Source organism: Ranitomeya imitator, chromosome 3, assembly GCF_032444005.1.
Source record: "Ranitomeya imitator isolate aRanImi1 chromosome 3, aRanImi1.pri, whole genome shotgun sequence".
Lineage (NCBI taxonomy): Eukaryota > Metazoa > Chordata > Amphibia > Anura > Dendrobatidae > Ranitomeya > Ranitomeya imitator.
The window spans coordinates 543,195,707-543,222,933 of record NC_091284.1 but is presented as its reverse complement, the minus strand read 5'-3'; the positions used below and the strand labels follow the sequence as shown (position 1 = coordinate 543,222,933).

General features: G+C 43.6%; 1 protein-coding gene across 2 annotated transcripts in view; it reads right to left on the bottom strand.

The window, feature by feature from the left end:
• Window positions 1-27,227, bottom strand: part of LOC138670479 (cohesin subunit SA-2-like) — a 164,072-nt gene that overhangs the window by 20,434 nt on the left and 116,411 nt on the right. The window contains exons 24-29 of one of the 2 annotated variants that reach the window (XM_069757868.1): window positions 24,380-24,472; window positions 24,168-24,306; window positions 21,896-22,041; window positions 19,900-20,001; window positions 15,824-15,969; window positions 8,681-8,806 (exon numbers count right to left, since the gene is read on the bottom strand). In XM_069757868.1, coding sequence (XP_069613969.1) covers window positions 8,681-8,806; window positions 15,824-15,969; window positions 19,900-20,001; window positions 21,896-22,041; window positions 24,168-24,306; window positions 24,380-24,472 — 752 coding nt within the window. The remainder of the gene's footprint in view (window positions 1-8,680; window positions 8,807-15,823; window positions 15,970-19,899; window positions 20,002-21,895; window positions 22,042-24,167; window positions 24,307-24,379; window positions 24,473-27,227) is intronic. The other variant, XM_069757869.1, reaches the window with a different exon arrangement.

The window sequence follows — 27,227 nt, the reverse complement described above, 5'->3', positions numbered from 1 at the left end:
TACAGCGATACCTCATTTATGTAATTTTTTTTATGTTTTGGCGCTTTTACACAATAAAAACTATTTTATATAAAAAAAAATTGTTTTTGCATCGCATTATTCTGAGAGCTATAACTTTTTTATTTTTCTGCTGATGATGCTGTATGGTGGCTTTTTTTTTGCGGGACAAGATGACGTTTTCAGCGGTACCATGGTTATTTATATCCGTCGTTTTGATCGCGTGTTATTCCACTTTTTGTTCGCCTGTATGATAATAAAGCAATGTTTTTTGCCTTGTTTTTTATTTATTTTTTTTTGCGGTGTTCACTGAAGGGGTTAACTAGTGGGATAGTTTTATAGAGCGGGTCGTTACGGACGCGGCGATACCAAATATGTGTACATTTATTGTTTTTTTTTAATTTACATACATACATGGATTTATTGGGAAATGTTTTTTTTTTTTTTATTTGGGGATTTTTTTTTTTTTTTACACATTCTATTTATTTTTTTTTAAACTTTCTAACATTGTCCCAGGGTGGGACATCTCTGTATTAGATCAGATCGTTGATCTGACACTGTGCATAGCACACTGTCAGATCAACGATCTGACATGCAGTTTAGCTGGCTTTCCAGCGCCTGCTCTCAGCAGGCGCCGGCTAGCCAGGTCATTTCATGACCCGGAAGGAGTCCGGCGGCCATCTTGGATCCGGGGACTCCTTCCGGGTCACCGGAGCAACGCGATCTCATTGCGTTGCTCCGGTGGGAGAGCGCAGGGAGCCCCCGTCCCTGCGCGATCCCCCTCTATGCCGCTGTCAGCGGCATCAGAGGGGTTAAATGCCCGCGATCGGCGATAGCGCCGATCGTGGGCATTGCTGCGGGGTGTCAGCTGTCATATACAGCTGACACCCGCACCCGATCACCGCGGCGCTCAGCGCGAGACCGCGGTGATTGATGCGCCGTACTAGTACTGCTGCTGGCACAAATGCAGTGTCGGCAGCGCAGTACTAGTACGGCGCATGGCGCGAAGGGGTTAACAAAAACATGTGAAACAACTACAATGATGCCATATATTCTAGGTTCTTCAAAGTAGCCACCTTTTGCTTTGATGACTGCTTTGCACACTCTTGGCATTCGCTTGATGAGCTTCAAGAGGTAGTCACCGGGAATGGTCTTCCAACAATCTTGAAGGATGTCCCAGAGATGCTTAGCACTTTTTGCCTTCACTCTGCGGTCCAGCTCACCACAAACCATTTCGATTGGGTTCAGGTCTGGTGACTGTGGAGGCCAGGTCATCTGGCGTAGCACCCCATCACTCTCCTCCTTGATCAAATAGCCCTTACACAGCCTGGAGGTGTGTTTGGGGTCATTGTCCTGTTGAAAAATAAATGATGGTCCAACTAAACGCAAACCGGATGGAATAGCATGCCGCTGCAAGATGCTGTGGTAGCCATGCTGGTTCAGTATGCCTTCAATTTTGAATAAATCCCCAACAGTGTCACCAACAAAGCACCCCCACACCATCACACCTCCTCCTCCATGCTTCATGGTGGGAACCAGGCATGTAGAGTCCATCCGTTCACCTTTTCTGTGTCGCACAAAGACATGGTGGTTGGAACCAAAGATCTCAAATTTGGACTCATCAGACCAAAGCACAGATTTCCACTGGTCTATTGTCCATTCCTTGTGTTCTTTAGCCCAAACAAGTCTCTTCTGATTGTTGCCTGTCCTTAGCTGTGGTTTCCTAGCAGCTATTTTACCATGAAGGCACGCTGCACAAAGTCTCCTCTTAACAGTTGTTGTAGAGATGTGTCTGCTGCTAGAACTCTGTGTGACATTGACCTGGTCTCTAATCTGAGCTGCTGTTAACCTGCGATTTTTGAGGCTGGTGACTCGGATGAACTTATCCTCAGAAGCAGAGTTGACTCTTGGTCTTCCTTTCCTGGGGCGGTCCTCATGTGATCTAGTTTCTTTGTAGCATTTGATGTTTTTTGCCACTGCACTTGGGGACACTTTCAAAGCTTTCCCAATTTTTCGGACTGACTGACCATCATTTCTTAAAGTAATGATGGCCACTAGTTTTTCTTTAATTAGCTGCTTTTTTCTTGCTATAATACAAATTCTAAGAGTCTATTCAGTAGGACTATCAGCTGTGTATCCACCAGACTTCTGCACAACTCAACTGATGGTCCCAACCCCATTTATAAGGCAAGAAATCCCACTTATTAAACCTGACGGCACACCTGTGAAGTGAAAACCATTCCCGGTGACTACCTCTTGAAGCTCATCAAGAGAATGCCAAGAGTGTGCAAAGCAGTCATCAAAGCAAAAGGTGGCTACTTTGAAGAACCTAGAATATAAGACATATTTTCAGTTGTTTCACACTTTTTTGTTAAGCATATAATTCCACATGTGTTAATTCATAGTTTTGATGCCTTCAGTGTGAGTTTACAATTTTCATAGTCATGAAAATACAGAAAAATCTTTAAATGAGAAGGTGTGTCCAAACTTTTGTTCTGTACTGTATATCCATTCATTTTCCTTTTATCATTTTATTACTATTCTGCCAATCACGCAGTATATTCTCCTTTCCTCTATGATAAGATTAGCGGTGCGGACTCCACATTACAAGAACATGGGCTTTTCGGATTCCTTTTCACAAGGTTCTTTCATTTTCATGCGGACTTTTTCTATGCAAGGTGCAGAAATCAAATCTGAAGCCTGCTCATTCTTTTGCAGATTTTCAACGCAGATTTCACCCTATTGAATGTTCGTAATGGAGTAGGGGGAAATCCGTAATTAGCACGTGGAATTGAAACCGGATCCGCAGCGGAAAAGCTTCTGCAATGTGTGAACATGGCCAAAAAGCGCTTATGTAAAAGGAGCTCCTGCAGGATACTGAAAGATCTGATGATTGGAAGAAAAGGCGTGCTTTCCTCCTCTGTACTGGGTAGTTTATTAGTGAATTTATACAGTGCGTAGGCGACCTACACTGGATTAAATAAAAGCTTTGACAGGAAGTGGAGCCCCCAATGTTGCCTTTCTTCCATCCAATGCTGCCCATTCCATTAAAAGGAACCTGTCAGCAGATTCATGACGCCGGCACCACAGACACCATGAATCTCATACCAGATGCTCCAATGCAGACATGGAGACCTGGGACTATGGCTCACAGAGGCAGGTCTTTGCGCCACACTCACAGAAAGTATATATGTGCTTATGTAGAAGCCCATTACTCTAGGGGAGCACGGCAGAGAGAAGCCCCCTGGGATGTGACTTGGACTAGTCTAATGAAACCCATAAGGCCCCAAATCATTAAAAATTCTGGCATAGGACACCTTTAAAAAGTCACAAAAACGTAGCTACTTTTCCTGTTTTCACACTAGTTTTGGCCAGCGGGGTGGGGTCATGTTAACACCTGCCTATCTAATTCATGATCAATTGTGATGTACATTATGCCAGAAATTTTACTCGAGTCCACGACTGGGGTATGATTTCTAGCAAGGAGCACGTCACTTGTAAAATACACTTGATTCATTAAGTGGTGTGTGCTTCCTATTCCACCCAAATCTCAAATTTCTGCAGCTTGAACCAGCTGACAGGTTCCTAATAAATATCCCATGGCCCCTAGTTTGATGTACATTTGGTCAGTTGCCACAATAGGCTACATTTCCATGCAAGCATTTATGGAATATTCTATGAATCTTCCATAAATGCGTATTGTAAGGAGGGACCCCTAACGACGTCTACATTCATGTACATGGAAGACATACCATGTCACCATAATATTTAGAATTGAGAGTCCTCAGTGGTTGATACACGGTACCAAGATATATTTCTTCCATGTCACCATAAAGAATTCTAATCACTGGTAATGTTAATAGAAGCATTACCATTTATATCTAGTGTACGTCTTGCTTCACTACATTGCAATATGACAAATTGTCAAGTTTAATATTTGCAGATTTGAAGCGTCCTCATTTCATAATAAGCCTTTATGCCTGAACTGGCACATTTAGCAGCGTGTGACTCACAGAAATAGGTAAAACTTCAATTTTCTTTTAAACAGCATATCTAAAAAGAAGAATATTGCAGCGTAGGCAGAATGAGCTCAAAATAACCCAGTGTACGTAATGCACTTGATATCCTTGGACTAAAAGATGACAAGTACAATTCAGGAGCAACTAAATCTAAAGTACAAGCTGTTATACATCATATCTCAAGCAAGATTACATAGGTATATCACATACTTTTACTGCCGTTCTATACTTTGGCTTTGCTATGATATGCTGCCTTTACTTCTACTCAGGAGTGGAACTAAACTTTAGAGGAGCCCCATTGCAAATTGAGGAATGTGTCCCCACTATCAAAGAGCACTTGAGTGGCAAGGAATGGGTGCCATTACTAGCGGTTCTGTCACTGAGGCAGCGCTAGTCACTGAAACTGCGCTCGTAGCATCTCATTCACCAGTGGTTTTCAGCCGGGAAGGTCACATTTTGGCCCCGTCCAGTTTGAAAACTAATTATCCCCAAGACATGGATTACAGCGTGGGACACAACGACAGACAGGTATGGTATATTGTTGCTTTCTTATTTTACTTTTATTACAGGAGATTGAGGGCTTTGCAGGAATTAGGTGAGGTCGTAAGTATGGTTTAATTAATAATAAAGGAGTCTGTGTGTTTCTTTTAAATAAAGGACTTTATTCTGGCTGTGTATTTACCATACAAATATATGATTAGTAATGGATAGGTGTCTTACAGATGCTTCTCCATTACTAAGCCGTGGGCTTGATGTCACCTGACGGTGACATCAACCCCCCAACTATTATCCCACTTGACACCGCTACTGGGCAAGTGGGAAGAGTGAGGCTAAGTGCCAGAATTGGCGCATCTTAGAGATGCGCCTTTTCTGGGGCGGCTAAGAGATGTTTTTAGCCAGTGGGGCCAGTATCAATGGCCCCTTCCTAGGCTATCAATATCAGCCCACAGCAGTCTGCATAGCCTTTGCTGGTTGTTAATTATGGGGGACCCCTCCCCCCAATTTAATAGCCAGTAAAGGCTAAGTATACAGTTGTGAGCTTAAATCAATAGCCTGGGAAGCTCCATGGGTATTACCCCCTTCCCAGGCTATAAACATCTGCCCCCAGTCGTCTGCTTTCCCTCTGCTGGTTGCCGGGAGCCCACGCCATTTTCTTTCTTTTTTTTTTTTTTTTTTACAAAAAATAACCTTTTATTAATTAAATACATGTACAGTAATTTGCAAACACACTACTAACTGTATTTGTCACTGACATCTATATATCTACCTATTCCATGTGTATTTACTGTATGTAATCCTTCTCTTCTATCCTGTTGGCTCCTGCAGTGATTTTACACAACACGGCAGATGATTTACTGGCTTTTCTTCTATCTATCTCTCTATGCAATATAAATACATATACACAATGCCTACAAGTAGTATTCAACCCCCTGCAGATTTAGCAGGTTTAATAAGATGCAAATAAGTTAGAGCCTTCAAACAAGAGCAGGATTTATTAACAGATGCATAAATCTTACAAACCAAAAAGTTTTGTTGCTCAGTTAAATTTTTATAAATTTTAAACATAAAAGTGTGGGTCAATTATTATTCAACCCCTAGGTTTAATATTTTGTGGAATAACCTTTGTTTGCAATTACAGCTAATAATCGTCTTTTATAAGACCTGATCAGGCCGGCACAGGTCTCTGGAGTTATCTTGGCCCACTCCTCCATGCAGATCTTCTCCAAGTTATCTAGGTTCTTTGGGTGTCTCATGTGGACTTTAATCTTGAGCTCCTTCCACAAGTTTTCAATTGGGTTAAGGTCAGGAGACTGACTAGGCCACTGCAACACCTTGATTTTTTGCCTCTTGAACCAGGCCTTGGTTTTCTTGGCTGTGTGCTTTGGGTCGTTTCTTGTTGGAAGATGAAATGACGACCCATCTTAAGATCCTTGATGGAGGAGCGGAGGTTCTTGGCCAAAATCTCCAGGTAGGCCGTGCTATCCATCTTCCCATGGATGCGGACCAGATGGCCAGGCCCCTTGGCTGAGAAACAGCCCCACAGCATGATGCTGCCACCACCATGCTTGACTGTAGGGATGGTATTCTTGGGGTCGTATGCAGTGCCATCCAGTCTCCAAACGTCACGTGTGTGGTTGGCACCAAAGATCTCGATCTTGGTCTCATCAGACCAGAGAACCTTGAACCAGTCAGTCTCAGAGTCCTCCAAGTGATCATGAGCAAACTGTAGACGAGCCTTGACATGACGCTTTGAAAGTAAAGGTACCTTACGGGCTCGTCTGGAACGGAGACCATTGCGGTGGAGTACGTTACTTATGGTATTGACTGAAACCAATGTCCCCACTGCCATGAGATCTTCCCGGAGCTCCTTCCTTGTTGTCCTTGGGTTAGCCTTGACTCTTCGGACAAGCCTGGCCTCGGCACGGGAGGAAACTTTCAAAGGCTGTCCAGGCCGTTGAAGGCTAACAGTAGTTCCATAAGCCTTCCACTTCCGGATGATGCTCCCAACAGTGGAGACAGGTAGGCCCAACTCCTTGGAAAGGGTTTTGTACCCCTTGCCAGCCTTGTGACCCTCCACGATCTTGTCTCTGATGGCCTTGGAATGCTCCTTTGTCTTTCCCATGTTGACCATGTATGAGTGCTGTTCACAAGTTTGGGGAGGGTCTTAAATAGTCAGAAAAGGCTGGAAAAAGAGATAATTAATCCAAACATGTGAAGCTCATTGTTCTTTGTGCCTGAACTACTTCTTAATACTTTAGGGGAACCAAACAGAATTCTGGTGGGTTGAGGGGTTGAATAATAAATGACCCTCTGAAAAGACTTTTCACAATTTAAAAAAAAAAATAAACAAAGAAATAACATTCTTTTTTGCTGCAGTGCATTTCACACTTCCAGGCTGATCTACAGTCCAAATGTCACAATGCCAAGTTAATTCCAAATGTGTAAACCTGCTAAATCTGCAGGGGGTTGAATACTACTTGTAGGCACTGTATATATATTTGTATGTGTGTCACATACATATATATATATATATATATATACATATATATATATATATATATATATATATATATATATATATATATATATGTATATATATATATATATATATATATATATATATATATATATATATATATCTATGTGTATATATCTATTCTACCTATTCTATTCTAACCTGTCAGTGTGATTTTACTGTACACGCACCTGATTTGCCGGCTTTTCTGCTATCTAATATATATAATGTGTGTGTGTTTTGACGAATATTTCCTTTGAAAACGATGTGTAAATGACAGAATTGCTGTATGTAAAAGGTCATGTTAAAATCGCATTGCAATCGGATAGCAATCACACTGCATTCGGATGTAAATCGGATGCTAGGTGGCAAAAATCGGATTGTACTCGCATAAAAAACGCATTACACTCGTCTGACTCTCCTGCATCAAAATCGGACAGATTTTAAAATCGCTAGCGTGTCTCCAGCCTAACTCTTCCGTGCTGCGTGACTGGTTATGTATCCCCCGTCTATTGATCGTGGGAGCCCCATAGGTGTGTCCCCCATTGATTAAACACTTCTAACCTATAATGGGTGCTAACTGTGAATTGTGGGAAAACCACTTGAACATATACTGCATGAAACTAAGACCCCTATATACATTAAAGTCTGCCGAACCCACTTATTTTGGCGGCATTGGCTGAGCATCGAATTTGTATGTGGCCCCAACAGATCCTTCTATTCTTCATGCACATAAGACACTGCCAGACTGATCTGCCAGCAGCTTACTCCACTCTCCCCATGGAGAGCACAGAAACACTTGGCCAAGCCAAGCATTTGTGTGTATGGGGTCTTTGGCAGAGATTGTTTCAGCCGAATGAGCCAGCCGTGGTCTAAGGTGTCTATATATTTGAATATGTTTTTATTGTATTTTTGGTTCTGTGGACTCAACTGTGGGAAATTGTGCTTTCCAATTGAAACAGTTCTCAGACTACTGTTCTCAAACCTATTTATGTCTTTGTTCCTCCCTATAAAACATCCTCTTTAGGAACCAAGCAACTTTTAGCTGTAATTTTTCTGGGGCAGTTTATGACATTTATGGCTGTGGACAATGTTTCCATTATAATCATAGTAACATAGTAGCATAGTAACATAGTTAGTAAGGCCGAAAAAAGACATTTGTCCATCCAGTTCAGCCTATATTCCATCATAATAAATCCCCAGATCTACGTCCTTCTACAGAACCTAATAATTGTATGATACAATATTGTTCTGCTCCAGGAAGACATCCAGGCCTCTCTTGAACCCCTCGACTGAGTTCGCCATCACCACCTCCTCAGGCAAGCAATTCCAGATTCTCACCGCCCTAACAGTAAAGAATCCTCTTCTATGTTGGTGGAAAAACCTTCTCTCCTCCAGACACAAAGAATGCCCCCTTGTGCCCGTCACCTTCCTTGGTATAAACAGATCCTCAGCGAGATATTTGTATTGTCCTCTTATATACTTATACATGGTTATTAGATCGCCCCTCAGTCGTCTATTTTCTAGACTAAATAATCCTAATTTCGTTAATCCTTCAATGATTTGATATCTCCATAATGTTCTTACATTTAGGTGGCAGCATAAGCATTCACAGATACAGAACTGATCTAACTCCACAAACACTTACACTAGTCTTTTGTCGGCTCTTAGCAATTTGCTGGAGAACTCACTGATCAGCAACAGAAAAGGCAGATTGGGTGGAGGAAGACTGTCCTGTGCTGCTGGCTCCTTAAAGGCAAATTCAATGCCTTGCCTGAAAGTATAGATAAGCGAACTGTCCAAGGTAAATACATTAGACAAAGGAACAACCATCATAACAAAGACACGCTTAAAGACGCTGAACGCAAATACACTGTTTACATGAAACATAGGTAACGTTACAATTACAGTGCTTTACTAAAAGGGTATTCCCATCTCCAAGATCCTATCCCAATGTTGTAGGTTTAATAATAATCTACTATATAATTGTCTAAGGGGTACTTCCGTCTGTCTTTCTGTCTGTCTGCAACTTCTGTCACGGAAATCTCGCGTTGCTGATTGGTCTCGCCAGCTGCCTGTCATGGCTGCCGCGACCAATCAGTGACGGGCACAGTCCAATTAGTCCCTCCCTACTCCCCTGCACAGTCCGGCGGCAAAATGGCCGCTCCTTCCTCCCCGCAGTCAGTGCCCGCTCCATACTCCCCTCCAGTCAGCCCTCACACAGGGTTAATGCCAGCGTTAATGGACCGCAGTGTAACGCACTCCATTAGTGCAGCTATTAACCCTGTGTGACCAACTTTTTACTATTGATGCTGCGTATGCAGCATCAATAGTAAAAAATATCCAATGTTACAAATAATAATTAAAAAAAAAAAACGTTATTCTCACCCTCAGACGTCGCGCCCTCTCCTCGGCAGTGCAAACGGCAGGTTCCGGTGACAAGGATGCTATGCGAGAAGGACCTGCCATGACGTCACGGTCATGAGACCGTGACGTCTTCACAGGTCCTGCGCTCATACCAACCCTGGGACCGGAAGCTGCCTCGTTCACTGCACACAAGCGCCAAGACTACAAGGGGCCCTCGGAAGGTGAGTATCTGTTTATTTTTTATTTTAAGTCTTTTTTAACCTGTTACATACGTGGCTGGGCAATATATTACGTGGCTGGGCAATATACTATGTGACTGGGCAGTATACTACGTGTCTGTACTGCATACTATGTGGCTCTGTGCTGTATACTACGTGACTGGACAATATACTACGTGGCTGTGCAATATACTACGTGACTGGGCAATATACTACGTGGCTGGGCAATATACTATCTGACTGGGCAATATACTGCGTGACTGGGCAATATACTACGTGGCTGGGCAATATACTATGTGGCTGGGCAATATACTACGTAGCTGGGCAATATACTACGTAGCTGGGCAATATAGTACGTGACTGGGCAATATACAGCAGCACTGAGTTACGGTGGCCTCCAATTTACCCACACTCCTTGCTTTGGCAACAGACATGGTGGAGGAGTGGGTATCCTTCTTTCTAAAAACTGCTCCTTCAACCCTATCCAACCCCCACCCTCCCTTATCCTCCCTTCTTTCGAGGTTCACTCTGTCCGTATTTACGCTCCCTCCAATCTCCAAATGGCTGTCATATACCGACCACCTGGCTCAGAAACTGCCTTCATCGACCAATTCTCCACCTGGTTCCTTCACTTTCTCTCTGCTGACATCCCCACCATCATCATGGGCATATTTAATATCCCTACTGACACCCACCAGCCAGTAGCCTACAAACTACTGGCCCTTACTTCATCCTTTGGACTCACCCAGTGGTCCTCCACAGCTACCCACACAGATGGACATACACTAGACCTCATCTTCACCTGCCTCTGTTCCTTATCTAATCTCACAACCTCTCCCTTCCCCCTATCTGACCACCATCTACTCACCTTCTCATCCTTGTCCTCCTCACTTGCCCCCAAGGTCCAGCCATTACCACATCCTCGCAGAATCCTCGAAAACCTAGACATTCACAGACTATCAGACCCTCTCCTACCCCTGTCCTCCATATATTCACTCCACGACACGAACAGTGCTACCGCTTTCTATAACTCCACCCTCACATCAGCCATAGACTCAGTCGCCCCTCTCATGCATGGCAGAGTGCGACGAACCAATAGGCAACTCTGGCATAACAATCTCACAAAAAAACTTCAACAAGCATCCAGGGTCACGGAGCGGCGTTGGAAGAAAACACGCCTGCCAGACAACTTCACTGCTTTCAAACAAGCTATACTTGACTTCAAATCAGCCCTCACCTCTGCTAAACACACCTATTTCACAAACCTTGTATCTTCACTATCCTACAACCCAAAACAACTGTTCAGCACATTTAACTCTCTCCACCGCCCACCACTGCCACCTCCAACTCCCTTCATCTCTTCCGAGGACTTTTCCACCTACTTCAAAAACAAGATCGACCAAACAAGGCAAACCTTTACTTGTCCACCACCCCAACCATTCCATATACCAGACCTCTGCCCTTCCCTAATAACCTCCGTCTCCAACATCACTGAAGGAGAGCTTACTAGCCTCTTTTCCAAATCACACCTCACCACCTGTGCACTTGACCCCATCCCTTCCCACCTGCTCCCCAACCTCACTAACACGCTCATTCCAGCTCTAACCCATCTCTTCAACCTATCGCTCTCTTCCAGTACCTTCCCCTCTGCCTTCAAACATGCCACCATCACACCCATCCTCAAAAAAACTAACTTTGACCCAGCTGCTATGCCCAGCTATCGCCCCATATCACTGCTCCCGTTTGCTTCAAAACTCCTTGAGCAGCATGTCCATGCTCAACTTTCCTCCCACCTCTCATCTAACTCTCTTCTTGACAACCTCCAATCTGGCTTCCGCCCCCACCACTCCACCGAAACTGCCCTGACAAAAATTACTAATGACTTAGTCACAGCCAAAGCTAACAGACAGCTCTCCATCCTCCTCCTTCTTGACCTGTCCTCTGCTTTCGACACAGTCGATGACTGCCTACTGCTACAGATTCTCTCTTCCCTTGGCATCAATGACCTTGTCCTGTCCTGGATTGCCTCATACCTATCCAACCGCACATTTAGCGTTTCCCACTCCCACACTACCTCCTCATCCCGCCCACTCTCTTTTGGAGTCCCTCAAGGCTCTGTCCTAGGGCCCCTACTTTTTTCCATCTATACCCTTGGCCTAGGACAACTCAAAGTCTCATGGCTTCCAGTACCACCTGTATGCAGAGGACACTCAGATCTACCTCTCTGGCCCAGATGTCACCTCCCTGCTGTCCAGAATCCTGAAGTGTCTGTCAGCCGTATCCTCCTTCTTCACCTCTCGCTTCCTTAAACTCAATGTAGACAAAACCGAATTCATCATCTTTCCCCCACCTCACGTATTGCCCTACCTGATCTATCTATTATTGTAAACGGCATCACGCTCTCTCCCGCACCTGAAATCCGCTACATCGGGGTAACTTTCGACTCTGCCCTGTCCTTCAAACCTCACGTCCAAGCTCTTGCCACCTCCTGTCCCCTCCAACTCAAAAATATTGCCAGAATTCGTTCCTTCCTCAGCCCACAATCTACCAAAACTCTTGTGCATGCTCTCATCATCTCCCGCCTCGATTACTGCAACACCCTCCTCTTTGGCCTCCCAGCTAACTCTCTTGCACCACTCCAGTCTGTCCTCAACTCTGCTGCCCGGCTAATCCACCTCTCTCCTCGCTACTCCCCTGCTTCTCCCCTCTGCAAATCCCTCCACTTTCTCCCAATTCCCCAACGAATCCAGTTCAAACTACTAACACTGATCTACAAAGCCATTCACAACCTGTCCCCTCCCTATATCTCTGAACTAATCTCCCAATATCTTCCCTCACGTAATCTTCGATCCTCCCAAGACCTCCTACTCTCCTCCACACTTATTCGTTCCTCACACAACCGCCTCCAAGATTTCTCCCGAATATCCCCCATCCTCTGGAATTCCATGCCTCAACACGTCCGATTATCCACCACCCTCGGATCCTTCAGACGGAACCTGAAAACCCATCTCTTCAGGAAAGCCTACAGCCCACAATAACCAAGCCACCGCCGCCAGAGCCGCCGCCCCACCGCCACCAGAGCCTCACCACTGCCAGAGCCGCCGCCTCACCACTGCCAGAGCTGCCGCCTCACCCCTACCTTCTGTCTCTTCCCCACTATCCCATAGAATGTAAGTCCGCAAGGACAGGGTCCTCTCCCCTCTGTACCAGTCTGTCACTGTAAACCTGTTTACTGTAAACGATATCTATAACCCTGTATGTAACCCCTTTCTCATGTACAGCACCATGGAATTAATGTTGCTATATAAATAAATAATAATAATATACTACGTGGCTGGGCAATATACTACGCGGCTGGGCAATATACTACGCGACTGGGCAATACACTACGCGACTGGGCAATATACTACGCGGCTGGGCAATATACTGCGCGGCTGGGCAATATACTACGCGGCTGGGCAATATACTACGCGGCTGGGCAATATACTACGCGACTGGGCAATATACTACGCGACTGGGCAGTATACTACGTGTCTGTGCTGTATACTACGTGGCTCTGTGCTGTATACTACGTGGCTTTGTGCTGTATACTATGTCGCTGTGCAATATACTACGTGACTGGGCAATATACTACGTGACTGGGCAATATACTACGTGACTGGGCAATATACTACGTGACTGGGCAATATACTACGTGGCTGGGCAATATACTACGTCGCTGGGCAATATACTACGTAGCTGGGCAATATAGTACGTGACTGGGCAATATACTACGTGGCTGGGCAATATACTACGTGGCTTGGAAATATACTACGTGACTGGGCAATATACTACGTGACTGGGCAATATACTACGTGGCTGGGCAATATACTACGTGGCTGGGCAATATACTATATGGCTGGGCAATATACTACATCACTGGGCGATATACTACGTAGCTGGGCAATATAGTACGTGACTGGGCAATATACTACATAGTTGGGCAATATAGTACGTCTCTGTGCAATATACTACGTGGCTGGGCAATATACTACATGGTTGGGCAATATACTACGTGACTGGGCAATATACTACGTGGCTGGGCAATATACTATGTCGCTGGGCAATATACTACGTGGCTGGGCAATATAGTACGTGACTGGGCAATATAGCATGTGACTGGGCAATATACTACTTGGCTGGACAATATACTACGTGGCTGGGCAATATACTACGTGGGCTGTGCAATATACTACGTGGACATGCATATTCTAGAATACCCGATGCGTTAGAATCGGGCCACCATCCTAGTAATAATAATATTAGAAAATACCTCCAATTAGAAATGTAGAACAGTTCTTCTGATAACTCATGTTGCTTACCTCATGTGTAGGCGATCACAGTGGCTTAGGTATCCATGGTTACAACCACTCAAATATTGACAGTTAGTTGCTAGTAGTCATAACCATCGATACCTAAAGGTACCTTCACACTCAGCGACGCTGCAGCGATACCGACAACGATGTCGATCGCTGCAGCGTCGCTTTTTGGTCGCTGGAGAGCTGTCACACAGACAGCTCTCCAGCGACCAACGATCCCGAAGTCCCCGGGTAACCAGGGTAAACATCGAGTTACTAAGCGCAGGGCCGCGCTTAGTAACCCGCTGTTTACCCTGGTTACCAGCGTAAAAGTAAAAAACAAACACTACATACTTACCTACCGCTGTCTGTCCCCGGCGCTCTGCTTCTCTGCACTCCTCCTGCACTGGCTGTGAGCACAGCGGCCGGAAAGCAGAGCGGTGACGTCACCGCTCTGCTTTCCGGCTGACCGACCCTGGTTACCAGTGAAGACATCGCTGGATCGGTGTCACACACGCCGATCCAGCGATGTCTGCAGGGAGTCCAGCGACAAAATAAAGTTCTGGACTTTCCTCAGCGACCAACGATCTCCCAGCAGGGGCCTGATCGTTGGTCGCTGTCACACATAACGATTTCCTTAACGATATCGTTGCTACGTCACAAAAAGCAACGATATCGTTAACGATATCGTTATGTGTGAAGGTATCTTAAGCTACTGCATTGCCCTGCACATGGGGTAAGCAACATAGGTTTTCATAAGAACATACTACATTTATAATTGGAGGCATTTGCTAATATTATCATTATTATACCTACAGTACATATTGAAGTAGGATCTTGGAGATGGGAATACCCCTTTAAACTGATCCTGTATTCCTAAGTCAGTGGAATGCTATTCCTAAGGGTCTGTGCACACGTTGCGGATTTGACGCTGCGGATCTGCAGCACATTTCCATGGGGTGTACAGTACCATGTAAACGTATGGAAAACAAAATCCGCAGTGCACATGCTGCGGAAAATACTGCACAGAAACACTGCGGTGTATTTTCTGCAGCATGTCAATTCTTTGTGCGGATTCCGCAGTGTTTTACACCTGCTGCATAATAGGAATCCGCAGGTGTAAAACCTCTGTTGAAAACCGCACAAAAAATGCGGTAATTCCACGATAATTCGGCCATAAATCTGCAGGTAAAATGCAGGGCGTTTTACCTGTGGATTTTTAGGAATCATACCAGGGTTCAAATCCCACCAAGAACAACATCTGCTAGGAGTTTGTATGTTCTCCCCATGACTGTGTGCGTTTCCTCCAGCTTCCTCCTACACTCCAGAGACAAACTGATAGGGAAATTAAATTGTGAGCCCCATTGGGGACAGTAATGATAACGTCGGTAAAGTGCTGCAAAACATGTTGGTGCGATATATGTAAGTAAAATCAATACAAACAGCCATAGACCGTTTCTACTCACTCATCTTTTTGGTATAATCTGTCAATGTAATGTGTGTCTATCGAGCAGTAATAGGTCTTCCATAGATGTTTATGGAGTCGTCTAATGTATTTTCTTCGGACTGATTTCATACATAGGAATACCGAGGTTTCTTTCTGGGATATTCCATTCACTGTGGAGTGTATTTCTCCATTTGACTCCATGGTATATAAAATCTTCACCATTGGTGCGAGCTGTAGGTTACCGCTCTATGATGAAACCATTGTTTGTAGCAAGTGTATATGTGTGTAATATAATATGATGCGAAATGCCGTAAGCCATGTTCTCTTAAATAAATCATAGCCTAATGCTGCATTCATTGTTGTGTGGCTACGAATATAAATAGCGCAGTAGATGTCAGGGGAAAAACCTTCACTCCACATACTTGTGCATCATCGCTATAGATTCCCTGCATTTCACGTGGTCCATGCCAAACGTTAGCGAAAAGCGGCGAGCCAGCTCCTTTATGTTAGAGAATGACGAGGAGGACTGGGTGGCACGGGCATGTGCTTCTCTGTGCTCCAGAAACAGCTGCAGACATCACCATGCAGGGGAAAAAGCAAAGCTGTAATGGGTCAAGTCTTTTTCCAGAACAAGGACACTTTAGTTTTGTTAATTTGCATTCATTTTCAGCTGTCTCCAAATGACCTTCCTTCCTGGTGTCAAGGGGGGGCTATTTTTGGTCTACTGAATGAAATGGCAAGCATCTGTATTTCTCTAATAACAAGACCATCGACGTGATAAGTCAAGCTTTCAATTGTGCGGCTAGATCAGCCAGCAAATATGCATTGCTCCCACCAATCCCATTACTGGCAGCTTACACTTAAGGTACCGTCACACTTATTAGCGACGCTGCAGCGATACCGACAACGATCCAGATCGCTGCAGCGTCGCTGTTTGGTCGCTGGAGAGCTGTCACACAGACAGCTCTCCAGCGACCAACGATGCTGGTAACCAGGGTAAACATCGGGTAACTAAGCGCAGGGCCGCGCTTAGTAACCCGATGTTTACCCTGGTTACCATCCTAAAAGTAAAAAAAACAAACGCTACATACTTACCTACCGCTGTCTGTCCTCCAGCGCTGTGCTCTGCACTCCTCCTGTACTGTCTGTGAGCACAGCGGCCGGAAAGCAGAGCGGTGACGTCACCGCTCTGCTTTCCGGCTGACCGACGCTCACAGCCAGTACAGGAGGAGTGCAGAGCACAGCGCTGGAGGACAGACAGCGGTAGGTAAGTATGTAGTGTTTGTTTTTTTTTACTTTTAGGATGGTAACCAGGGTAAACATCGGGTTACTAAGCGCGGCCCTGCGCTTAGTAACCCGATGTTTACCCTGGTTACCAGTGAAGACAATTCAGCGATGTCTACGGGGAGTCCAGCGACCAAATAAAGTTCTGGACTTTCTTCCCCAACCAGCGACAGCACAGCAGGGGCCTGATCGCTGCTGCCTGTCACACTGGACGATATCGCTAGCGAGGACGCTGGAACGTCACGGATCGCTAGCGATATCGTCTAGTGTGACGGTACCTTTAAAGGACAGTTTCAGAAATAAAGCAAACATGCAATCTGTTTGATGAGAACAAGTCACTGTTAACATTCATGTATTATATTACTTACCGGTAAATACTACAGCAATGCCATCACTTCTTATACATGGGCAGTTTTAGGAGTAAGGGACCCCATGCACATTAGATAAAAGTGTCAATTTCGGAGGGATAGGCTGACCATCTAATGTTATGGGGACTTTCCTCCTCCACCCTGACAGAAGACGGAGGCGATTGGAATTTAATTTCCTGATCCTTTTGTTTGGTATGGAGAAAAGGCGCTGCCAGATGATTCTGTCATGGACTCATAGGACTTAAGGTACCGTCACATTTAGCGACGCTGCAGTGATCTAGACAACGATCCCGATCGCTGCAGCATCGCTGTGTGGTCGCTGGAGAGCTGTCACACAGACAGCTCTCCAGCGACCAACTATGCAAAGTCCCCTGGTAACCAGGGTAAACATCGGGTTACTAAGCGCAGGGCCGCGCTTAGTAACCCGATGTTTACCCTGGTTACCAGCGTAAACGTAAAAAAAACAAAACACTACATACTTACATTCCAGTGTCTGTCCTCCGGCGCTCTGCTTCTCTGCACTGTGTCAGCGCCGGTCGGAAAGCACAGGGGTGACGTCACCGCTGTAATCTGCTTTACGGCCGGCCGGCGCTAGTGCAGAGAAGCAGAGCGCCGGAGGACAGTCACCGGAATGTAAGTATGTAGTGTTTGTTTTTTTTTACGTTTACGCTGGTAACCAGGGTAAACATCGGGTTACTAAGCGCGGCCCTGCGCTTAGTAACCCGATGTTTACCCTGGTTACCAGTGAAGACATCGCTGAATCGGCGTCACATACGCCGATTCAGCGATGTCTGCGGGAGATCCAGCGACGAAATAAAGTTCTGGCCTTTCTGCTCCGACCAACGATGTCACAGCAGCATCCAGATCGCTGCTGCCTGTCAAACTCAACGATATCACTATCCAGGACGCTGCAACGTCACGGATCGCTAGCGATATCATTGTTAAGTTGGCCAGTGTGAAGGTACCTTTAGGAACGAGCAACCCCACTTAAAAAATCTTGAGAGATTGTTGTCAGCCGAACAATACTTTGGCTGACAATTATGCACGGCCAATGTGTATTGTACCTAAAATAATTTTTGGACTACATATAAAAGTTATCTTGCTTACCTAATGATTCCAAATTAGGCACAACTTCACAATTGAGCCAGTGTAAATGTAGGAACATGTCGCATAACAGTCCTACATTTACACTGGCTGGAATGTGCAGTTGTACCCAATCTGTAATCATTAGGTAAACAAGATACCTTTTATATGCAGTCCACAAATTATTTCAGCTACAATACACAGTTGCCCTGTGGTTTCTTTTCAGGCACCATCACTCAGTCCTGCTAGGAGTCCACGGTACATTACACTATTGATTGGTGTCATGAATCAGCTACATCAAAAATACCTTGTAGATGGAGAGATTCCATGAAATACATGATTGGGACTGTACTGATGCGACTTGGTGCGGGCACCAATGGTGAGAAGTCACAAAATCATGAAATATTTTTAGATCCATAAGTGTCGCTGTGTAACCTGTACATATATGTTGTTTAATATCAAACATACTTGGCATGACTCTATGCGGGAACATCAGTTACACTTGGGCAAGTCTGTGCATTTAAGGCCCCTTTTCTGCTATGAGACGCAATCCATAGAATTTTGGAAAAAAAAACGAATCCGGCGACTGATGCCTCCGTATCCATTTTTTTCTCATAGAATTTTATTAGTGACAGATTGCAACAGATGGCCTCACGTTTCATCCGTCGTTCATCGAAAATTGGTTGTCCAGTGGCCGGAGACGACAGACAATGTTTTTTGTGTATGTCGAAAAATCGGACAGCGACGGATCCATCGCTGTCCGTCGTTTGCTCGATTGGAAGCCTATGGGCGACAGATTCAGTTTTTTTTTTTTTTAACTGAGCATGCTTTATTTAGGATCCAATTAGCCAGATGCATTAGTCAGATCCGTAGGAAAAAAAAGAATCTGTCGCATCAGTTTTTCACAATCTGCGACAGATCTGTCGAGCCAACGGATTGTGACTGAGGGCAAAACACTGATGTGTGAAAGAGGCCTAAATCTCGTTATGTTACAGACAATGCAGCACATGCAAGAAATGTTACATATCTGTTGTGGCAAAAGTATAAGGAGCAAGAATCTGTCTGACAGGTCTATGTACGTCTTTTGCTGGTGTTTGATATTTTTCCTACAACAACTTATTATTTTATTAGATGCCTGCCACTTTGTTGCCGTCAATGTTATTAGCACAAACACTTGCTCCATACAAACATTTTACTCTTTTTGGCCTACAAGACGAGCAACTTTCCAAGATAATGTTTCTTCCATTGTTCGCTGTTTCCGGTGCAGTGACCCATTCATAAATACAGGCTCTAACTTCAGAGGTAGAATGCTGCACATTTATGCCTCACTAGCTATGAGAAACATGTGGACATAACCACATTTCATGGGTTTTTATTTTCCAAATTGATCAGCAAAAATAAATAAATACTGAGACCTGTCTGATATTGATGCGATTTGTGCCTAAAAAGCCATTCTAGTTGATGGGTCTTTAACAAGCTTGTAAACTTTTTACTGGCATACAAGAAAAATCGATACTGTAATGATGGCGAAAACACAGAATAAAAGTGGATTAAGAGCAGATGAAAAACACTGATGCAAATCAATCTGCTATTCTTGAACACAAAAAAAAAGGACGTCTAATGAGGCCTGACCCCGGCAGCCCCCTAGCTCTAGCCTTCACATTTTCAGTGCCGTGATCATTGTAACTTTAAGAGACAACATGATATTCTGCACAGCATTCTCATTTTATAGTGGCATCAATGTCGCTATAGTTCTTTCTTACCTGCTTTAAGCAAAGGACCAGTGTTTTTGCACTCTCTATCCTGTTGTTTTGTCTTGTTCGACTCAGGGTCTCCTTAATGATGTCACCAAAATCATTGTATGTCTAAAATATCAGTTTAGAAATATGTATTTCATTGTACTATCCAGTTTATTTATTAACTCATGCAAGTATTCAAACGTCAAGCAGTTAGTGATCCTATACTTTGTAGCCACTTGAAATAATAAAATAAATATTAGGCTACAAAATTGTTCTAATCATGTTGGGGTGATTTATTATGCCAGAAATCAGGAATAAAGACCTTAATAAGAAGAAAAAGAAATTCCAGAATCGGGATCTAAAAAAAAACCCCTACTCTTTAATGGAAAATGATTGCGATGACTAAAGGCACCATTCTGAAACGTGTTTGATATAGTCGGTATTGGAGTTGCGATTTTTTAATTATTTTGAATTCAAGGGTGTTTTTAGTGAAGATCCCGATGCTGGAATTTCTTTTTCTTCTACTTTGCTTTCCTGTGGTGCCACAAGTTTCCCTGCACTGATCCTTCATTCATTTTTTGGGGTAAGCTGACCTTTTTTATTGTTCACAGGCCAGTTCAGGCCGGCTACACCAATACAAAAATAGCATGGGCAAGAAGGGCGTCTGGTCCCCCTCGCATATCAAATTCTTAAAATTTGGTGTGACTTAATCCAGAGATCTACGCCAATCCCCGAATGACGTAGTTTTCTGGCAGCGGCAAACGTTGGTTAACAGATGTGCCAAATTCATTAAAGGACCTGTCAGCAGAATTGTGCACAACACACAGTGCCAGATCGTCGCCGTTATACTGATTACAATTATACCTTGGTTGATAAAATCCGTCTTGTGGTTGTTGTGTAATCTTTATTTACAGTTTTGAGTTAATGAGATGCTCGTGCTCCGGGGCGGCCTGTGAGGGGTCTTCATGTGGTGCTCTGATTAGGTATTCATAATGCAGACTGCTGACAGGTCACTGATCCCTCACTGTCCCGCCCCTGGTTTGCATAATGAATATCTGTATATACTGAAGAAACACAGTAAATATGCGATTATGCCACGACTGTCGCCTGCCTGCAGAAGGTTTTTTTTAACTTCAGTATGTACATATATTCATTATGCAAACCAGGGAGCAGGTCAGTGAGGGATCAGTGACCTGTCAGCAGTCTGCATTATGAATACCTAATCAGAGCATCACATGAAGCCCCTCCCACAGGCTGCCCCGGAGCATGAGCATATCATTAACTCAAAACTGAAAATAAAAATTAAACAACAACCACAAGACGGATTTCATCAACCAAGGTATCATGGTAATCAGTATAACGGCGCCAACCTGACACTGTCTGTAGGTTACTGTGCACAAATAATCGCCGATCCGTTCAGGGATTTGTGTGGGAACGGCCGACTTTCATCTAATGTGTATAGGTATCTTTAATGATTAATAGAAACATATGCTATTATTCATAAAAACAAGGATGTTTTTGTATTACTTTTTAGAAAAAATGCAGGAGAACTTTTAAAGCCAAAACATGGATTCCTGCTTGCATTCCTACATTGGCTACTGAATCTGCGCACAGATTGGGATCTGGCTATGCAGATATTCTGGGGGGTTTCTACTATTAATTGTAAAATTTGCGGTGCATCTATTACCTTTTTACTATTTTTCCACATTTGAATAGAGTACAAAATACCTCATTCCCATTCATTGCCGATAATGTGAGCAGAATGTCAAATGTGTGAACATGGCCTGAGAATAGTGTCCTGATCGGATGTGTCACCAGCAGGTAAAACTACATTTTGCATAAACTGCATAAAGTGACAATAAACAGAATACTAACCGAACAGCTTTTTTTCAGATTTCTGAACAGGTAGTCAATCTCTTAAAATAGTTGATTGAAATAAAAATTGTTTCATACCGGAGACTGTTTAGTGTAATGCAAACAGAAACACATAGTAACGTAAGAAAGAAATGCTGTAAGTTACCTTCATATACTGCTTATAAATCTCCGCTACTGCAGACATCTCCACTACGCTGGAAGCGATTAGCTTGCAATAAACAGCCAGCAGCATCCTCTTCCTATGTAAAATAACCAGGGTCATGTCCTCATTGGTCTCAGGCACAACTGCGTCTTAAAATAATAAAGGACGGTTAGTTCCTCCGCAGCGACACATAAATACCGAACAAGTGATAATTATATGACATTTCATTTTTAGCTATAACAAGAACCCACAGCAGTAGTGCATTTAGGCTCAGATGATACTGCCCTCATTGTGTGCCGCTACTGGCACCGAGCTGACAATGGTTTTATCCACAGTGACCCTTCATATAAGTTCTAAAAACAGGCGTCTTAGATGTGACTGTAAAGAGGGTCAAAACTCCTAAAACCTAAGAGATCTGCTGCCCTTTCCATTATCCGAGGAGACTACAAAGACTCCCCCAAAAGATGCTGTGCACTAGAAGAGCCACGCTGGGCTTGTGCGATCATGTGTTCTAGTGTCATTATTTGTACCCAATTTTCAGTATTTATTTATCTCTATATATTTAGTAGAGGGATATGTAAAACTGGAAAATGTGTTATCAACATAAAAGAATCTTTCAGAAGTAAATAGGATACAATACACATACATAGGACTGTCTACTTTGGATAATCCCTATAAGGGTCACTTAATTAAGATAACCTAAAAGATTTGCAGGACCTTGGCCAGGTGTCCTCATCAGTACTCCATGGCAGCTGGAATAGAGCCATGTAAACGTCTTCGGCCAGCACCCGAATGCTGGCATTCTTGGCGCCTCATATCATTACTAAGCCTCCACATCACTACCTCGTGGCAGCTTGAACCAGGGCAGTGCGACCTTCCTTGGCTGGCACTTAAATGCTGGTATCGAGTGGGTTCTGTGACACTAGTCACTACTCCCAGACAAGCTGCGAGGCTGGGCAGTCAAGAGGTCCAAGGTCAAAAGTCAGGAACGTATGGACAGAGGGGTGAGACAAAGGCATAGCTAGGTCACAGTCCTGGGTCAGAATTCAAGAAGGTAGTGGATCACAACAAAAGGGCTTGCAAGTTCAAAGGCAAATCGAAGGTCAAGCAACAAAGATCATATTACAAGACAAGAAGCACAGACCACACACAACTTCTGGAGTAAGTCTATAATTTGCAGTAATCTAAGGCAGAGAGCTGGCTAAATTACTAATTACTGCAATCAGGATACACATGGATTAAGCCCCGACACGCCGTGGCCCTGATTGGACGATTAAAATGTCACTCAAGACACTGACAGCTCAGCATGCCCCAGCATCTGATTGGACGGCTCAGCTGTCTATCACAATACTGACAGCTGAGCACACCCCTATCCTTGATTGGACGGCTGGACTGTCATTCACTGCATCTAGACACACTGATAGGAGAAATCGTTCCTCTTTCAATTACTAGGCCAACAACTTTGTCTATAACGGGTACATCACAGAAGCTGGATCAGGGTAGAGCGAACTTCCTTAGCCAGAATTTGAATGCTAGCATCTTGGGAGCAAACGCAATGAATAGGCCGCCAACTTGGTCCCTGTCAGTTTTTCTTGGCAATCGGATAAGAGCAGTAGGAAGTTTCTTAGCCAGCACCTGAATGATGACACCCTGGACTCCTCCTCTGATTACTAGGCCTACAATGCAGGTACTAACGTGTCGGCCAAGCAAGTTCGTACGGTCCCGATCCAGCTGCCACAGAGAAATGATGTGGTTGCCAGGCCAAGTCCGGCATATCCTTTTGCTCAACTCATATCACTTCATAATAAGATGTTCATGAAGTGTCAGTCAGTGATCACCACAGATCTGCAGGGAAACCTGGTAGTAACTGTACAGAGCCACCAGAAAGATAATAAAACATTACATACTACCCATTAGAATGATTAGTCTCTCTGTGTAACAGAGTAAGGAAGAAGTTCTGCATTACACAGACTCCATCCCGGCCAAGATATGAGAATCCTGAATAAGGGACCCCCCTGTATTAACTCAGAATTCCTTCATAGGGTAAATAAAAAGTAAACCATTTTCTGAACTAGAGATCCACTTTAATGCACTAATTTCCATGTACATGTATGTAAAGAGTAATATATGACCATGTGGCTGACACTGGGAGCACCGGCCAACTCTGCTGTGGGTGTACCATTTGCTGCATTAATGTTACACTCTTGCTATTCTGCCTTTTAAAATATAGTAGATGCTACCTAAATATATTTTGACACAATTCTACATAAATCACCTTTCTCTTCCTGACCTTGGAAAACGTGTTGACGAACAAAGGAGAGCAACTCTGACTCCATGACTGCATCTACAAAGCCAAGCATCCTGCCTCCTCTATGCTGTAGTAACATAAGGACATCACACAGGGAAAGAAATGCCTAAAAAAAAAAAGTGTTAAAAAAGGCATGTAGGCCGGGTTTACGCAACCATACTTAATATACCATCACTCACCTGCTCGCCTACAAATTGATCTTTATGTCCCAAGTATTTTCTACACAGCTGACAAAACTGTTTCACCCGAGTTGCATAGAAACTAAGCTCTTCCTAGAAATTTGCCAGATTAAAAAAAATAAATTATTGTATTAACTTCTTTATAGAGAGAAAATTTCAAGAAATGCAAAAAAGTTGCTAGGACAAAAGGATACTTGTGGGAAAAAAAGGTTGTGATGTTGAAACAAACGTGTAAGCTATATTGTAAGGAAATATTCTGAGAAGTTCTCTTGCTCACGTTTATGACTGGTATTATTGAATAGCCGTGTCGCTGAGTCATTTTAAAGAATGTATTTTGTCTGTTTTGTTCGGCTGTTCCTATAGACTTCTAAAGCCAAATGTTCCCTGAAGGGTGAGGCCACCGGTAGCAGCCAAACGATACGTAGAACAAATTCAGGCGCACAACTCCTTAATCGTGATTGGTCTATGGTTAAGGGAAGACTTAGAAGACTTTTCTCTACATACACGGAGCGGCCAAGGCTGGGTTACTCTACAGCCACAGAGGCCGCAGCGGAGGTCAATTTCACAACACACTTGGAAATAATGTATGACAACAAAATCACATCAATTACTCTACTGTAACGTGAACCGAGACATCTTGAAAAATGTTAAATGTTTCAATGGGTGAAAAGTAACAGTTTTTAGCTGATTTTATACACACTGAACTAGTAGGATATCAAGATCCATTTTGTCTTCTCAGTCCCCATTTTATCCTCTACAGTTGTGGCCAAAAGTATTGACAACCCTGCAATTCTGTCAGATAATACTCAGTTTCTTCCTGAAAATGATTGCAAACACAAATTATTTGTTATTATCTTCATTTAATTTGTGTTAAATGAAAAAACACAAAAATAATTGCCCTAAAGCCAAATTGGATATAATTCCACACCAAACATAAAAAAGGGGGTGGACAAAAGTATTGGCACTGCTCGAAAAATCATGTGATGCTTCTCTAATTTGTGTAATTAACAGCACCTGTAACTTACCTGTGGCACCTAACAGGTGTTGGCAATAACTAAATCACACTTGCAGCCAGTTGACATGGATTAAAGTTGACTCAACCTCTGTCCTGTGTCCTTGTGTGTACCACATTGAGCATGGAGAAAAGAAAGAAGACCAAAGAACTGTCTGAGGACTTGAGAAACCAAATTGTGAGGAAGCATAAGCAATCTCAAGGCTACAAGTCCGTCTCCAAAGACCTGAATGTTCCTGTGTCTACTGTGCGCAGTGTCATCAAGAAGTTTAAAGCCCATAGCACTGTGGCTAACCTCCCTAGATGTGGACGGAAAAGAAAAATTGACAAGAGATTTCAACGCAAGTTTGTGTGGATGTTGGATAAAGAACCTCGACTAACATCCAAACAAGTTCAAGCTGCCCTGCAGTCCGAGGGTACAACAGTGTCAACCCGTACTATCCGTCGGCGTCTGAATGAAAAGGGACTGTATGGTAGGAGACCCAGGAAGACCCCACTTCTTACCCCGAGACATAAAAAAGCCAGGCTGGAGTTTGCCAAATCTTACCTCAAAAAGCCTAAAACGTTTTGGAAGAATGTTCTCTGGTCAGATTAGACAAAAGTAGAGCTTTTTGGGCAAAGGCATCAACATAGAGTTTACAGCAGAAAAAAAAGAGGCATTCAAAGAAATGAACACGGTCCCTACAGTCAAACATGGCGGAGGTTCCCTGATGTTTTGGGGTTGCTTTGCTGCCTCTGGCACTGGACTGCTTGCCCGTGTGCATGGCATTATGAAGTCTGAAGACTACCAACAAATTTTGCAGCATAATGTAGGGCCCAGTGTGAGAAAGCTGGGTCTCCCTCAGAGGTCATGGGTCTTCCAGCAGGACAATGACCCAAAACACACTTCAAAAAGCACTAGAAAATGGTTTGAGATAAAGCACTGGAGACTTCTAAGGTGGCCAGCAATGAGTCCAGGCCTGAATCCCATAGAACACCTGTGGAGAGATCTATAAATGGCAGTTTGGAGAAGGCACCCTTCAAATATCAGGGACCTGGAGCAGTTTGCCAAAGAAGAATGGTCTAATATTCCAGCAGAGCATTGGAAGAAACTCATTGATGGTTACCGGGAGCGGTTGGTCGCAGTTATTTTGGCTAAAGGTTGTGCAACCAAGTATTAGGCTGAGGGTGCCAATACTTTTGTCTGGCCCATTTTTGGAGTTTTGAGTGAAATGATCAATGTTTTGCTTTTTGCTTCATTCTCTTTTGTGTTTTTTCATTTACAGACAAATTAAATGAAGATAATAATACCAAAGAATTTGTGATTGCAATTATTTTCAGGAAGAAACTGAGTATTATCTGACAGAATTGCAGGGGTGTCAATACTTTTGGCCACAACTGTATAACGTAGCATCTCTACACAGAACTGTCAAAAACAAAAAGAAAAAGAAGACATACAGCTACCGGGGATCTCCAAGAAACTCAATAATAATAATACTAAATGGTTTTTATTAAGGTCAAAAAACAGGACATAGCACACAGTAAAAACATTTAAAAACAGAACAGGTACATCCCAAAATAGGGAATACCCCCCGAGACCAGACCAAAGCTAATATTCTAATTGTAGTGCAAACATATCACAGCTGATACATAGCATAATAGACAGATAATGTATATGAAAAAAAGCGCATAAAACATATACAAACAATTGTTGAAAAGCAGAGACAAATAATCTGCCCTATAAGTACGAAGTTGTTATGGCCATAACAAATATAAATATAGAAAGGGTATAATACAATAACTCAACAATTGTACTAATGTGCGTACAGACAAATGCCCAACCTACTCGACAAAGGC